Consider the following 15520-nt stretch of genomic DNA (forward strand, 5'->3'; position numbering starts at 1 on the left):
GATCTGTATTTAAAAGCACTGCATGAACATGGGCCTCAGAAAAGGCCATCAAGCCATGTCTGATGGCTCTGTAATCCCAGTGGTTATTTACCTGAAGCAGACTTGACTGCACTCAGCATTGACATGATTCAGAAAGGTCAAGGTCCAAGGCAGGTGATGAGCCAGACTGCATGGCTGGGCTGGGGAGAGTTGCTCCCTTTCCAGGAGGAGGCCTTAAATGACTCTTATTAAATCTGTAATTTGTGACTCTCATATGCCCAAATGTAATGCAAATCCACTGTCTTTCTTGTTTGCAATTAATGTCAATGGAAAGATGAAATGGAAGTTCAAGGAAATGGTTGCAATAAGCACCACCTCAGAGCCTTGTGTTGACTCCAATTTTCTTACATCACAAACTGCTTTGAGCCCTCTAAGTTAGAACCCAGCAATTTAACACTTGTGCTTCATGTTGCTTAAGTTAACTTTCTTGAGACAAAAAAAGGGGTCTGAAAGCACATGTTTGATAACTGCTGAACCAATTGATGACTGAACTAATTGATACAAGAGCAAGTTAGTGGTGCTCACAGTTGTGAGGCAGCTCATCTGCAGGGAAATGAAGTGAGGAAAGGTATTCATGTCTTCCTTCCAGCATTTGCATAAGCTAGGAGACTTGCTCCATACTAAGGATGGTGAAACTTGAGTACTTGTTTTTTGCTTATGAACCCAGTGGGTCAACCATAAACATTAAAGCCACTCAAAACCATAAAGGTGACTTTTTTTTAAATTCAGCTTTCAACAATTGGTGCTCATTTAATTGAGGAGCATCCATCATTTGTGTAATTTGTGGTCCTAAGTACTCCAGAGATCAGCTGCTGAAGGCCCTGAATTTTAGTTTGTTCTTTACTTTTGTCAGGGTTTTTTTAATTCAGGTTTCATGTATCTTGATAGATTATTTTCCAAAATGTGTGAAAGAGGATGAAAAAGAGTATGTGGAAGAACTGTGTCTGTACATTAATATTGTGTGAAAGGAAGCCAAAACAAACCAGCTACTGATTCTCATTTTTGGCTTGCTGGAGAGTGCTTTTTGTGTAAATTTTCATGTCTAACAGTTATTTCTAGCAAATTCTGGGAGACAAGGGGTATGCAAAAAAGGTGAAGCTCTGATTTGTCTAGACAGAGTGTGTTTGACATAAAGAGGATGATTTTTTCCCAGCCTCCTGCAGGCTACCAGCTCAGAGCAGCTGCAGACACAGTGCATTTATGCCTGTTAAACCAGAAGTTCTGCCTATTGTTTTTCCTGCCTTCATCACTTTCTACTGCTCTAGTCCAACTATGCTCTACCAGGCTATTAAACATTCAGCATCCAGAATGTCTAGACAGGCTGAAAGACTGTCTGTGCTCCTTTTCTCAGAGTCAACTTTCCTCAGAGCTAAAAGGCTAGTTGGAAAGCCAAGGTGGCAGAGTTTTGAGTATGAGAGGCTTTTCAGGCTGCCTTCTGAGTGGGTAGTAACACACACTGATAGGGATTTCTGGCAGTGCACAAAATCCATGTGCAAAACTCCTGCTGCTCCCCAGAGAGGCTTCACACCTTTGACAATTATTGCTAATGTATCAAACAGCTTGCACTGATATCCTAAGGATACCAGAGTACATAGCAATGTATTCTGTTGGCTGGCAATATTCTACTCAAATAACAGAGGAGAAAACTCAAGGGTGACTTCCTTGACACAGAAGATGGGAAAAACCTTTTTGAGGCAGAAACAAATTTCTGTGTAGGGGCTTGTGGACTAAGAGAGACATTTTGCTGTGTATACCTGCTGGTGTTGGCAATGTTGAACAAGAAAACAAACAGATGTGCCAACTTCTTTTCTTTCTAGGTGATCTTTAATTTCTTCAGTGCTGACTTGAGTCACTCTGTATAGCAAGAAGCAAGTACTTGTTTCTTGCAGGGTGGAAATGAATGTTGCCTCTAGAAGCTTTGCAAATTGCAATTTAGGCACCATATAAGGCTGTTGATCCTGTTTTGCTGTTGATCTACTGCACACTCTGTATGATTGGGATATATATTATAGAAACATGCTTTGATTTTGCACCTCAGGACAAGCCTGGGAGGCCTTTTCAGAGGTGGGGAGGAAGGGAAGGCAGTCAGGTGGCACAGCAGGAGCTGTCCTTGTTATGCTTGCAGGAGTGAGGAGACATGGGTGCTCCTATCCAGCCATGTTTGGGGTCCATTCCCTTTCTCTGAAGAATCTTGGGAAACCTTGTGCTAACTCTCTTTACTTCCAGTAAGGGAGAACAGCATCTTAGTACAAGTGTTTCATAACGTGGGCTCTGAAAGTAATTTTTCCTGTGTTAGGTGAGCCCTCCAAGAACAGACATCAACAAAACATTCTGACTGGTAGCCAGGAGTTTGAGAAGCATCATACAAGGCAGGTGCCTGGATCAGAGGACAAAGAACTGAATATGAGCACCCAAGAACATTGTTTTCTTTGTTAATGAGAACAAAAGAAAAAAGAGGGTGGCAGATTTATTATCTTATGCCATTCAAACAGCAAGTTGGTAAAGTTAACAGAAATGTGGTTACAAAGTTCAGCATATGAAAATGCTGGACAAATTTGGGGTTAGAGCTAGAAATCTACCATAAAGCATTAAGGGACTAAAAAAAACCAAAACATTCAAAGAAACTTGCAGTTCAATTTATCAAGAGACTGAAATGTGACTTATGCATGCATTAATCCTTGTGGAGACCTAGTAAGTGAGAAAGACATCTCTAATCTAGCACTTAAAGCATAGCAGGAACCTAAACTGGAAACTAAAGGCCAATTCAAAGTTTAAAAGTATGGGCAAATTCAAAGTTGAAAAGTTTTCAAGAGGAAAAAAAAATTACTGGTGCAAATTAAAAAAAAAATCGATGCCTTCAAATCAATATCCTTTGTTGGCAGCACTGCTTCTAGGAAACAAAGGTTACCTGACACAACACATGAATTAATGATTCTGTGTCTTGGGTTTAAGTTGGATGAAATGATTTGATATTCCCTTTCAGTTTTAAAATCTAGAGAGACCTTTTCCCCAGTTCAGGGGAGAATGCAGAGAGATGACACTTCCTGGGGGAAAAAGGAACTCAAGTAATGAGAAGACAGAAAGCATAGCTCCAAGGGAAAACCAAATCAGGATATTGTTTAATAAAACAGCTTCCTTAAATGCATTTGTTGGTCAGCAGTTTTGAGTAGACTTGCCTTGGAATGAGCAAGCAAGGCAGAGTGGGGTCAGCTGGCTAAGGCTGACTTGGGGCTGCACATAGGAATTGCTATCCTGCCTCACAGCAAAGGTTCCCCTGAGCATCTGTCCCAGCTGATCATGCTGTGCTGCCCTGGGAGTGAGGGAAAGAAGAAAAGGGAAACCTGATAGCCTGGTGTCCTTTGCTGGCAGCCTTTTGAGCTGCTAGATAATGTACGAGGTAGTCCTTCAGCTCCTGGTGCTGATTATTCTCCTCTCGAGCTCTGTGTATGGGTCTGGGCTCTGCATTTCAAGAAAGTTGGGTTAGAAAAGGAATCAAAAGGACTAGAAAATATCCCATAAGGAGTTGTTTATTCCAAGGAAGATTTGATACATAAGTATTGGGTTTAGTTTTTGAAGTTGCTGCAAAGGAAATGGACACTTTTCTTTCCATACTTGGGAGAGGCAGGATAAAAACTGCTGAATACTCCTTGACTCAGCTTAACTTTGATACAAGGAAGAGCTTCCCAGTAGGATAATGAGGCACTACTAAACATACTTAAGAAAAGGTGTGTAATTGCTGTTGACAGGCTTCAGGAACAGGTAGGACAAGACATCTTTCCAAATGACAGGGGGTGATCCTTGTTTCCTTATGCACCAGAAAAACTTGGGGTCCTTTCTGTTTCTAAGATAGGTTTTTTCCACCTCTTTTGGGCTGGTGGCAATGTTGAACAAGCATTGTTTATCTGGAGACTCTCTGACACTCTGCAAATAGAGATTGTGCTGAACACCAATCCAAGTGTTGTCAAAGAAGGTTTAGCTCCTCTTCATTTTAAGGAAAATCCATCAGTTGGTTCAAAAGGCAATCGTTGTTCCCTGATAAAATGCAGCTGGTGTGCATATGAGCTTAGTCAGCAGACTATAAAATAACATAAGCTTTCCACAGGGATCAGAAACATCAAAAGCAGAAGGTGTATTTAGAAACAATCTCCAACAGATTGCTATAATTATTAAATGTGATGCATCACAAGTAGTGATGGAATATAGCTGAGGTGATACTGCCCAGACAGGAAGGAATAATATGGCTTTGGTGTCTGTCTCTCTATACAGATTTCAAATCCCAAAGAGTGGATCATCAGATGCCAGATTATGTGTAGCTCATCATTTAAAATGGGTCTGCTCTCATGAGGGAGGTGTCTATTTACTGAAACATTCATGTGCAGCTTTTGAACAAGTTAAGAGCTTTAATGTCACTCCCACACACAATGGGAACATGGGAGAAATAACTGTACAGACCTCTCTACTGGACTGGATGGGATGTACTGGTATGGTTACACTTACCTGCAGGGTCATGTTGGAAGGTCCACATGCAATACCTGTCAGACATTTCTACCTTACATGTCAGGCATTTCTGTCTATAGCTCAGCAACACAGAAGCAGGGAAGTGACAGGTACAGCAGAGGGGCTTTGTGAGAGCCTCCTGGGCTGGAAATGAGCTCCTCTGTTGCCTCAGCTTGCCCTTGTGGGGGCCACATTTTACATGCTTTCAACTGCAAATGGAAGCAATAAGGTAGGATGGACATGCAACTGCTGCCAGGAGAAAGTCTCAGATGGAGCTGTTCTGAACTTTCCCCTTCCGCTTCAGATCACATTTCCCTTCAGAAAAAAAATCCTAATGGGTTTGCTTTTATGTTTCTGCTAAGAAAGAACTGGAGGCACTTAACCCATTGCAACCCATTAAAAATTAATAAAACCAATCAGCAGTTGCATGATAAACCTTTTCACAGCATGGTAAGTTTTCTTTAAAATAGTAAGTAGAGTATCCTTTTAATATTTGTACTTGTAAAATTAATTTGATTCTGTCTGAATTGACTGCTGCAGTCAAAACAGGCTGGTGCTGGAGTGATGAAAATGCTTTAGCTTTATATTGATAGGGCTGTTCTGAATTGCTTTCAGTTCTGTCTCACCTTATCTGCTTTTCCTGACCTACAACTCACAGAATTAACAGGGCTAGACATCATTCTTTCATAGTCTTGAAAAGAAAGTCTCTGGGCCTGCTGCATTTGCTAACTCCTCTGCTTGCAAGGATTCCCCTCTATTACACAGTGCAGTCATCCTACAACCCTAGCTAGATGCCTTTTTAATTCCAAATTCTATTTTGCTTAAAATTCAGTACTAACTGGAATTTTCAGGGCCTTGCAGGTCAGGAAGCTGCCATCAAGAAACACCTTAAACCATGAATTTCACAACATGTTGCAGTTTGTGTGTTTTCAGGTTTTGCACTTGCAGGCCTATCTGTGAACATGAGGGAAAGAAATTATTCAAAAACCTAAGGTTTCTACTTATTCCTATTGAAGCAAGAGCTTTAACAGGAATGTCAGACTGTAATAAAACTGAGAACAATAGTGGATAAACCAAATTAAAAAAAAAAGGTAGAAACATCCGTTTGAAACTTTGCTTTTTCATTAAGTTGGGTGCTTTACATTCCTAACTTGGAATGTTAATAAATTTCACACAAACATTCCTGAAAGAAATAAACTTATGGCCTGTTAGCATTCTGTCTGTGTGCTGGAATAAAAAAAAAAATTAAGACACCAATATTAGACACCAACTGGCTCTGCCATGTTCCTCAGCAAGATGCTGTGCTGGGAGGCTGAAATAGGTGTGAGCAGGAAGTGGCACATCCAGAATTCCAGCAAAACCATCAGCTGCTTTGATTTCCTAAAACATCCATAGCATTGCCCAACATTCACTTTCAAATTAAAGCCCATTAGGGCAGAAGGGCTTTTTATCTAGAGATCAGAGCTTACCTTTGCTGTTGCTTCATGCATAGGAAAGGTAGATGAAGAGTTAATTACTTGAAGGTAGCATAAACTATACATTTCAACCATATTAATTAATAATCAGTTATGGTAATAAGATCATTAGAGAAGTGTAAGAAATAGTAATTTTCACCCATTCTGTATTGCTGTTTTAACAGATAAACTGGCATAATCTGTGTTCAGGTCCCAAAATTACAAACATATGTGGTATGATTTGGGACTGAAAGAAATCTCTATTTGTTTCAAAATATTCTAGATTTGAGATTCATCTAAGATAGATGAGTATAAAACAGTGCAGCTATGAAAAACCCATCCCTGTGATCAACCTATGTGTATTTTTAACCTATGTGATGCAACTGGTGTTGTCTTTGGGGAGCATATCCTTGTAATGCAGGGAACTGAATCCCTCTGTCACAGACTAGCTTGTGTCTTCCTAAAGGTTGCTCATCCACTGATTGCACAGCTGCCATGTAATTGAAATGTTTGTTTACCTGTAAAAGAGGTGAAAGCCAAACATTGATGTTTGTGTACATGCATTGTATTATATCAAAGAAGGTAGGTGGCCTTTACAAATGATTTTCTAACCACTGTAAAAACTATTTAAAGCAACTTTTAACTATATTAAGTGGCTTTTGGAAGGGGTGTTAAAAATATCCCATAATGAGATACCTGTTAGTCTCCTCCTTAGACAGAAATAGACAGACATATGAGTAAGACACACCAGGTTTGACTAAGTGCATGGCATGGATTTAATTGCTGTGCTGCTCCCTGTGTTTCTGCCATGCAGGAGCATGGATTAGCATTATGTGTGAGCTGGAATACAGGCAAGTTCATGGGGCATCCCTGTGCCTGTCTGCTGAGGGCTCAGCAACCACCACCCAGCTTGTTTTACTGAATTTAGTCTCAAAACATTCTGTGAAATAAATTGTAATCTTCTGAGCAAGATAAATGACTCTTAGGAGCCATCTGCCTTTACCCTTTTAAAAAAATGTCTCTTTAAATGTAAATTTAGCTTTCCAACAGAGACAGTATCACCATGGTAACAAACACAAGAAAAATAAATGTCTCTTAGAGGAAAACCACTTTTTATTTTGTATAAACATATTCCATATAAAATAAATTATGCAGCTACGGAATTATTGTATATACAATCTGAGACAGTAAAAAAGAGTGTAAGTCCTTTCCTGGAATGGTTCTCTGAGCTAGTACCAAACATAATTGCTTGCAGTAAAGAAATGTATTGTATACTTAATTTCACATGCTGTGAACTAGGGCTCTCATCTTTCAGTTTGCTCTAAATGGACTGGAATGCTGCAAACTTCAGTGGAGCAGCAGGCAGGCAGCAGGAGTTTACAGAACTGGAGCCTAAAATGGCATCTCTGCCAGGTAATTTATATTACAAATGCTCTGCTGTGTGAATTTCCTCTGCCCAGACTACCACTGGAGAGGTTTGTTATTCAAAGAGCACAGAAGCAGTGCTTTGGATTGCTGCTTTCATTGAATGAAAGGAAGAATGCTTTCAGGTTAGGCCTGTTTCAAAAATAAGATTGATGAGTGGTGTACTTTAAACTGTTCACAAATTGCTCTCTACCTCTTCCTGCATCAGTAACCCCCTACAAAGGTCAGTGTGAGGAGACACCCAAGATGGGCAGTATCATTGTTTGTGAGAATTTTTGCATGGTTAAAAATAACTTTTTACATTGTCTGCTTTCTCATTTCAGCAAATTTCATAGTATACAACTATAACAACTGTTTCCAAACACTGTCTTTGTTGAAGTGTTCACAATTGTTTATTTTCCCTCTTTCTTTCCCTCCTTTTGGCTGTGTGTGTGTGTGTGTTTGAAGGCTGCAGGGGAGTGAAGTGGTGGGAGGAGGTGAGGAATTCTGGTGGAACAGAAACCATCCTGCATTTACCTGGCACCTCTCATCTGAATAAGACATTAGTTTACACAGATTAAGCTCTTTCTTCTTTCCGTATGGCAGGCAGGGAAACTGTATCATCTGCACTTAAAGATATGTTTAAGTATTAATTTCTTCTAGAGATTGTGCCAGTGACTTTGGCATGTCATTTACTGTGAGAGGCAACAGGAATGGTGCTGAAACTGTAGTCTGCTCTTTCCCTACCTTAGCTCTGAGTGGCATGTTCAGTAGCATCGACATCTATCACTTTGGATATTGCTCTGTTACATTTCTTGAAATCAGAAGAGTAAAATTGAATGTTTTCAGCAGTGGCTTGGGCAGGACTCCATACAACCTAGCCTTCAGAGAAACATAGAGCAGTCAGTTTCAGGAAAATATTGGTTTTTTTATGTGTGCAGACACTTCTGCAGGAAGTGTAAAACTAATATGCAGAGATGGATTAACTAAGGTATCAGGAAGCAATCAGCTTCTCCGGCATGTCTCAGCCTGCCAGAGCACGACTTTGGCAAGAGTACCTGGACTGGGTTACACTGTGGAACATCTCGCTTGCTGTCAGGCCTTGGGCAGCAGCTGGTTAAAAAGATGGGTAAGGAAAGAAACAAAAGTAACAAGGCAGACAAGCACTAATCCTTCACGTGTATCTTCCTGGTCATCTGCAGTTTTGAATTAACTGCATGTAGCAGTCTGTGTGGCCCATCTAAGGACGTGACCTTAAACCCTCTGTGTTTCTGAGTGCTGTCAGCAGGCACAGACGAGAGGCACCTTCTCGTAGGAGCCCGGGAGCGGGCTGGCCCCACGCTGTGCTCACGGCAGGGCTCCACCGCTGTCCCGGGGTGCCACAGCAGCCTTAGCCGCCCCTCCAGCACACGAGTGCCTCGGCACGCTCCGGGGCAGCAGGCCAGCCTGAGGTGACTTCAATCAACCACACGGATGTTTTGGCTTAACAAACATCCTACAGCATTGCGAGCACACGGGCAAAGACCAAGGCAAGTGGTGAGCATCCTACCCCTCTTATTGCTGGAGTTGGTCACTGTGTGTCAAATAGGGGTGGTGAGAAGGGGAGAAAGGTGCCTTACTGCAATCTTAACGACTTCTATCTGTTCCTCTCTCTTCCAGGTGCTTTGCAAAGGCTGTATCCGTGTGGGGGTGTAGGATGGCTGCCCAGACAGGTCCTGGATGAAGAGGCAGGAGCAGGCAGACACCTTCCCCAGGCGGCCGGCCCCGATCCCCTCACGCCGCCCCGAGCTCTCCCCACGGACCCCGCTCCGCTCCCGCCCCGCCCGCGCGGCCGCACGGCGCAGGCGCGCAGCCCGGGAGCCAATGGGGCGGGCGGGGCGGGGCGCGGCAGGGCTGCGGCCATTGCGGCCCGGCCGGCTGAAGGGACGCGTCGCTGCCGCCGCCGCGATGGTGTCCTGGATGATCTCCCGAGCCGTCGTGTGAGTGCCGGGCTGGGGCTTCGGGAGGCTGCTTATTACCCGCGGCAGGCATGGTCCCGATGAGCGGCGGGCGGGGGGCTGCGTCCCTTGGCTCCTTCCCTCAGTCTCCTGAGGCGGGTGCTCTGCGCTCCCCGCTCCCCTTGGGGGTCCGTGTCCCTGAGAGTCCTTGTGCTCCCAGAAACTCCCGCAGGACCTGCACCGGGTTGTGGTTACCCGTAATGTGGGTCTCCTGCTCTTAGGGCACGTTCCCCGGGGCTGCGGAGCCAGCCAACTCGCGCTGCTTGTGCCTGGCACGCACGAATTGCAACCGTTGCTTGTAAATTGATCCAAAGTAACCTATAAAATCTCGTAACTTTTCCTTTTTAACTTCTAGCAGAGTTGAGAGGACTAGAAGAATGCTTGCGAGTGTGAGATGGCGGTCTGTGCTGAGTGTAGCTTATCAGCTGAAGAGATAGATGGGCAGTGTTGTTGTGTAGTGCCCTGCATAAACTCGAGTTTTTGAAAGCCAAAGAGACAAACTTTCATAGGCGAGAAGCTTCGTGTTACCTGTTGTGTAAGTTATGTTTGAGAAAGAGTAAACTGCAGTGACACCTCTGATTTTTTCCATAGGCATTGCACTGTTCCTTCCTGAAACTGATGAGTTACCGTGTTCATTTGAATGTCATAGAGTCCCTCATAAAGGCTGAGTAATATTTGGGTAGCAGAGTCTTCCTCATGCTCCTTGCTGGATAGCGAGGATAGTGACTCTGGGGTCCCCAGTGCTTATTGGGTCGTTTGAGCTGAGATTTGCTGTGTGTGAGTTTTTGCCAGGCAAATGAAGTGAATCTGCTCACAAAGCAGTCCAACAAACATCCGAATTAGCATAAAGTACGTAGCAGGAGTGTGTGACCCACAGCAGGGCATAATAGGATTGTCCTGTTTCGTTGGTAACAGATATCCCCCTTAAGCTGTCTGGTGTAATTTCATCTGAAAGCTTTATCGAGTTTTCTCATACTTTCTCATACTGCCACGTATATTTTCCTGCTGCAGCCGAACCACCTAGATAAGTAGCAGTCCTTCTCCCTCTTCCTGCCGTCCCTGAGACTTGTCACATAATTGCAACTTGCAGAGTAGAACATCACGTTCCAGAATTGGCAGAGGGCAACAGAGGTTTCGAGGAGAGTCTGTGGGAGGAATTGCAGTTGCTGCACTTTGTCAGTGTGGTCTTCCCATAGGCTTTACACGGTGCTATAGGCGAGAGGCATAGTCCTGCTTTCTGTACATCAGATGGAGCTGCTCAACCTGTTTCTGCTTTGTTACATAAGAGCACCAACCAGAGAATTCTTATTTTAACTACTTAGACTGTGTTGGTTTCGAGGGAGATGGCAGCAATGCTGAGTACCTTCATTTCTGATGACCAGTTTCTTCTGTAGTTGGTTGGGTTTTCCCCCCCTGAATTCCTAAGGGTTGTTTTTGCATAAGTTCAAGTCTTTTATAAGCCTAACTCAATAGCACAGGGAATGAAGAGAACAGCTACTGTTCTCCACAGATTTATTGCAAAAGGCAGTAAAGGATAATGTACTGTGCAGTTCTGTGGAGTTTGGTTTCCTTGTTGCCATTGGTCACTCATCTGTGTGCCCTAATTATTTTTGCTAAAAAGGGAGTCCTAAATATTATTTATAAATCCTTTCCACTTTCTTGTGTCCTTGTTTCCTAGATGTGGGATTTAAATAGTTTGCCAGTGTTCAATTTCTCAGGAAGGTGAAAATGTTCAGTGAGAACTTGGACAGCTTTGAGATTATGGTTTAACTTTGCTAATCAAGCAAAATTCTTGTGGAAACAGAAGGTGAGAAGTAGCACAGAAGTAGATGTGGTATGACATGAGAGGTCATCAATTTCAATAGTCTTCAGAATGTTCTTGTCCTTTTTTCTCAGTGTCCATTATCTTCCTTTTTTGATCTGTTTTCCTCTGGTCTGTTCCCAGATGTATCTATTTCAGTGACTTTGAGTCTCTGAATTGTGTGCTTGGAGTTTGGAAGGTGTGTCCTATCCTTCCCTTAGAAACCCTAAGAAACAGATTTTTAAATACTATGTAGCTGTGGAGACCTGAGGCTCTTTGTTATGTAGCATTTGGATTCTGGTGTGGTGACAGTCCCTAGCAGCCTGTCATCTTCACCGGTGATGGAAAGGAGCAGCAGTTTGTCTGTCTGTGGCAGAGTTCTCCACTCCTGACTGACCTCCTAGGTTTCAGGCCAAAAAAGCAGCAAAATATGAATGTGTAGGTGTGTCGCAGTGCCCTCTGCTGACTTCTGACGTGGTGGGCTTGTCCTGACATGTGTGTCCCAAGCAAACTGCCTCCTGATTCAATTTGAGACTTGGCAATTTGGAGTTCATTAACTCCTCTAAAATACTTTGGTTAACGCTTCAAGGAACTAGGGAATGGAGCTAGTAGGGAATTTGAATTCTTAATTGCATGTGAATTGTCTTGAGGAGTCATGCACAGGAAACAGGGAGTGGTGCAAATTCACTGTTCCACGTAATAATCTTCAGCAGAACTTTGTTTTAATGAAATCTTTTCCCTTTGCTCTATCAATGCTATTATTCTTAAGTATTTAAACTTATGAAATATCTTGTATTAATTGCATGTCTTTATGTCAAGAAGCAGAAGACTTGAAGTGCACAATTAAAATATCTTTCCATTTTCAAGTTCTATATCAATTGAGTTCTGTTGTAGTAAGTATAGCTCATTATTATTTCTAAAACACACTGTTGCTGTTGCAACAATTTTTGGAATGTTTACTGCATGATTTTTCCTTTTTTTTTTCACATAATAAAACCAACAATAAAATTAATAATTTAATTGAAACTCTCAGAAAATGTGCTGGAGTGGAACATCTTGTTCTCAGTTTTTGATGGTGGAAGTAATTTTTTTAATTTGGGACTGCCCATCTTGTTAACTTCAAATAGAGCCTGTGCCTGACTTTTCATCCACTTGCATTGCTCATTCTTCTCATTTGTAAGGTCTGAGTGATTGTGTACACATCAGTTGCTGAGACAGTATTTAATAGTAAACACACTGAATACTTGTCAGTCACAGCCTGGTATGGATGAGATCAGACCATCCTCTTGTGCCAAGCAGAGATGTGAAAGCATCCTAAATACCAAGTAGATGGCCATTTTGTTCTTGCAATCTGTTAAAGCAGACTGTCTGCTGTAATCTGTTAACTTTTTTCCCTCCTCACTTATAAATGAAAGTTCCCCCATCTGTGTTGCTTTGCAGCATGCTCTCTCCCTTCATGTTTAAGTACGTGGTTTGTTTCCAGTTAAGTAGGTCAGCATCCATGAATGCTGGAAGGAAAAGTTGCAGTGCTCCACAGAAGGATGGATTTGGGTACTAGTAGTAGCTTTCTCTTTGCATGTGTTTGTCATGTCTGTCTTCCCCATCCCAGGTTTAGAGCCTTGCAAAAATTCCTTGAATCTGATATTAGATTATAAATGAATGCTTTAAACTGGACAAAGACTGTCTGGGGGACACAGGAGGTGACCTGAAGCTAGGTAGTACTATTAGTCTCTTTCAGCTTTTGCTGCTTTACAGATTGGAGCTGTTTCTTTAATGGCAGTTTCCAAGGCATTATCTTACTCTACTTTTGTTGCTTCTGTTGTTTGACATTTCCAGATGTCCAGCTGCCCCTAGTATTACTGTATATGTGAGAATGGGTTGCTGAAGCCATAGCTTCTATGTTGATTGAATTGTTGTCTAATACCTGGCTCAGCATGTGGATCACGTTTTATGTAACTGTGTATGCTTTGACTGTAAACCTAGATCGTGTCTTGTTCTTGGAATACGATTTTTTTAACTTAAAAGCATAAACTGCAATAATATTTACCCTCTTGTGTGCTAATCAACATGCTGTCACATGTCTTGAAGCAATCCCAGCTCATGGGATGGAATCAGGTAACAGTAACACCGTGTGTGTAAAAGGAATAGCTATAGCTCAATAGCCTGATCTTCAAGGCAGAAGAGCCGTTTGTGGGAGAGTTTCTGTGGCTGTTTGTAGCCTGCTCTCTGGCACAATGGTTGCAGCTGAAGTGTGAAGGATGTTGGCTGCTGTTGGATGCTGAATTTCTGACAGTTTACTTTAAAGGCCTATAAATTGCTGCTGCACCTGTGGGGAAAAAGGAGCTGCTGTCATAGTGTGAGTGAGATGTGCTGCAATGTCTATCTCATCACAGAACTGGAATGAAATGGTGACTGTGTATCAGTTATCCTTGGCATTTCATGCTAAACAGGTCTCACTGCCCCTTTGCTGGGAGGGGCTATCCTGTCCTCCATCCTCTCCTCATTCACTTTCCACATGATCCAAACTCTGTGACCATGGTGTTTTGTTAACTAGAATGAAAATTAGTGTTGCTAGAAGTTAATCTTTTGTTAGTTGCAATGAACTGCACCAGCTCACGCTGCTGTTGTGTAGTTGCTAGGTAAGTGCTGTGTTGAGAATTAAAGATTGCAGGACAAAACCAGCATTATTTTAGGCTTTAGGGTATGGTTAAAGCATGCTCTGAAACTGCATTCTTTGCTTTCACATTGCTGCTTATTCTTTCTTATGAATCTAGTTCCAGTAATAACAGTGCAGCTGTTCTAATCAAACAAGGTGTCAGATTTTTTTCAAGGGTTTTCATTTTCATGGGTTGAAATCTGTAAGCATATGTAAGTCTAGGGATTAAGTGTATTGTCCTGACTGTGTGAAAGTTTAAAATCATTTACATATTTAAGCAGTGAAATCATCAGAACTCTTCTCTCCAATAGTTCAGCTTCTCAGTGAGCTAATCCTAATATATACAGTGAGAAGTTTCTGCTTACTTGTATGTGACTTGGAACACCTCTTGAGCTAGTACAATGCAAAATTTCTGTCTCTGACAACTGGTAAGAAAGAAGTGTCCCTACTGCTTGTCTGGCACACCTTGCCTTAAATCAACATTTGCTCTGCAGCCCAGCTGCTCTTTTCTGTGCCATGTTTACAGTATGGTGGGAGTGCAGGGCATGCGTGCTCAGGTGCCCAGCCTGTGGCAGGCAGCTGGACTGGAGCTTCCTCAAAACAGCTGGAGCACGTCTAGAGGTGTCCTGTGGAGCCTGACATTCTTACTTCATGGTCTTGGCATGTACTGTGTTACAAAATGTGCTGAACCCCACATGTGTGTCCTCTGCCTTGGAGATAAAGAAATACCAAGAACTGCATGATCTGGCACAAAAGGATGTTTCTAATGAAAACAAACAACCTCCCCTCTTGCAGTGTTCCACAAAGCAATGTCTGCTTAGAGCCAGCACGTTGTAGGCTATTGAGCACTTCTGCAGCCTGGACAGAATATCTTGTCTTTCCTGGGTTTGTACATAAAGGCAGCTCCCTATGTGCTTGTGTAAGGCTGAGGAAGATCCTGAGCCAAAATCTGATTTTTAAAAGAAAAAAGTTGCTTTGACTCAATAATTTTAGTCTTTGATAGAAATCATCCTCAAAATGTGTGTAAAAACATGTCTAGCAAAGTCCTCTGTTCCAGTGTTCCATGTGCAAAGGAGCTTTCTCTGAGCTTTTTTTAGGTCCTTTTGATTCTGCTTTTGAAATTCCAAAATTTTGAAACCTGTGACAGTGCTAGGTTTATACAGAAGAAAATATTACATCTGCCAACAGTGCAATCCCTCTGTTGGCAGGACCTGCCAGACTAGATCATAACAGTTTACTCCAGGACAGATGAGATGAGGTGTGCAGGGTCAAGGCAGGAAAGGTGATTGCAAGTTTTTTGCTGACCAGTATGACTTCAAACATGACTGGCCTCAGTGGCACAGAACAACCAATCTGACAAGGTGGTTTTTATGTGAGGGAAATAAAACACCCCACAGAGGCTGTCTCTGCACTGAGCTTCTTGTCAGCCATCTCTGTTGCTTTGCTGCTCAGTTTATCACTGACAAAATAATAGGGTGTTACTTCTGTTTCTCTTGTGTTTCCTAGCAGTCTGCAAGCAACAACATGGAGGTGGGTTTAACTAGATGAATGTTTGCTCTGTGTTTATCATCTTTGGAACATTACTCATGCATCCCAAAGACAGTTGGAACTTGTGTTTGATGTTGAAAACTACGTGCAGTTTGTTTCAAAAGCCTGCAACCTGGCTTTAAGT

General features: G+C 42.4%; 1 protein-coding gene across 1 annotated transcript in view; it reads left to right on the forward strand.

The window, feature by feature from the left end:
• Positions 1 to 9098: 9098 nt before the first annotated feature.
• The window catches only part of REEP3 (receptor accessory protein 3), a 37617-nt gene continuing 31195 nt past the window's right edge, over positions 9099 to 15520 (forward strand). The window contains exon 1 of the mRNA XM_054637746.2: positions 9099 to 9373. Coding sequence (XP_054493721.2) covers positions 9114 to 9373 — 260 coding nt within the window. The 5' untranslated portion in view covers positions 9099 to 9113. The remainder of the gene's footprint in view (positions 9374 to 15520) is intronic.

Source organism: Agelaius phoeniceus, chromosome 9 (assembly GCF_051311805.1).
Source record: "Agelaius phoeniceus isolate bAgePho1 chromosome 9, bAgePho1.hap1, whole genome shotgun sequence".
In the NCBI taxonomy this organism is placed as follows: domain Eukaryota; kingdom Metazoa; phylum Chordata; class Aves; order Passeriformes; family Icteridae; genus Agelaius; species Agelaius phoeniceus.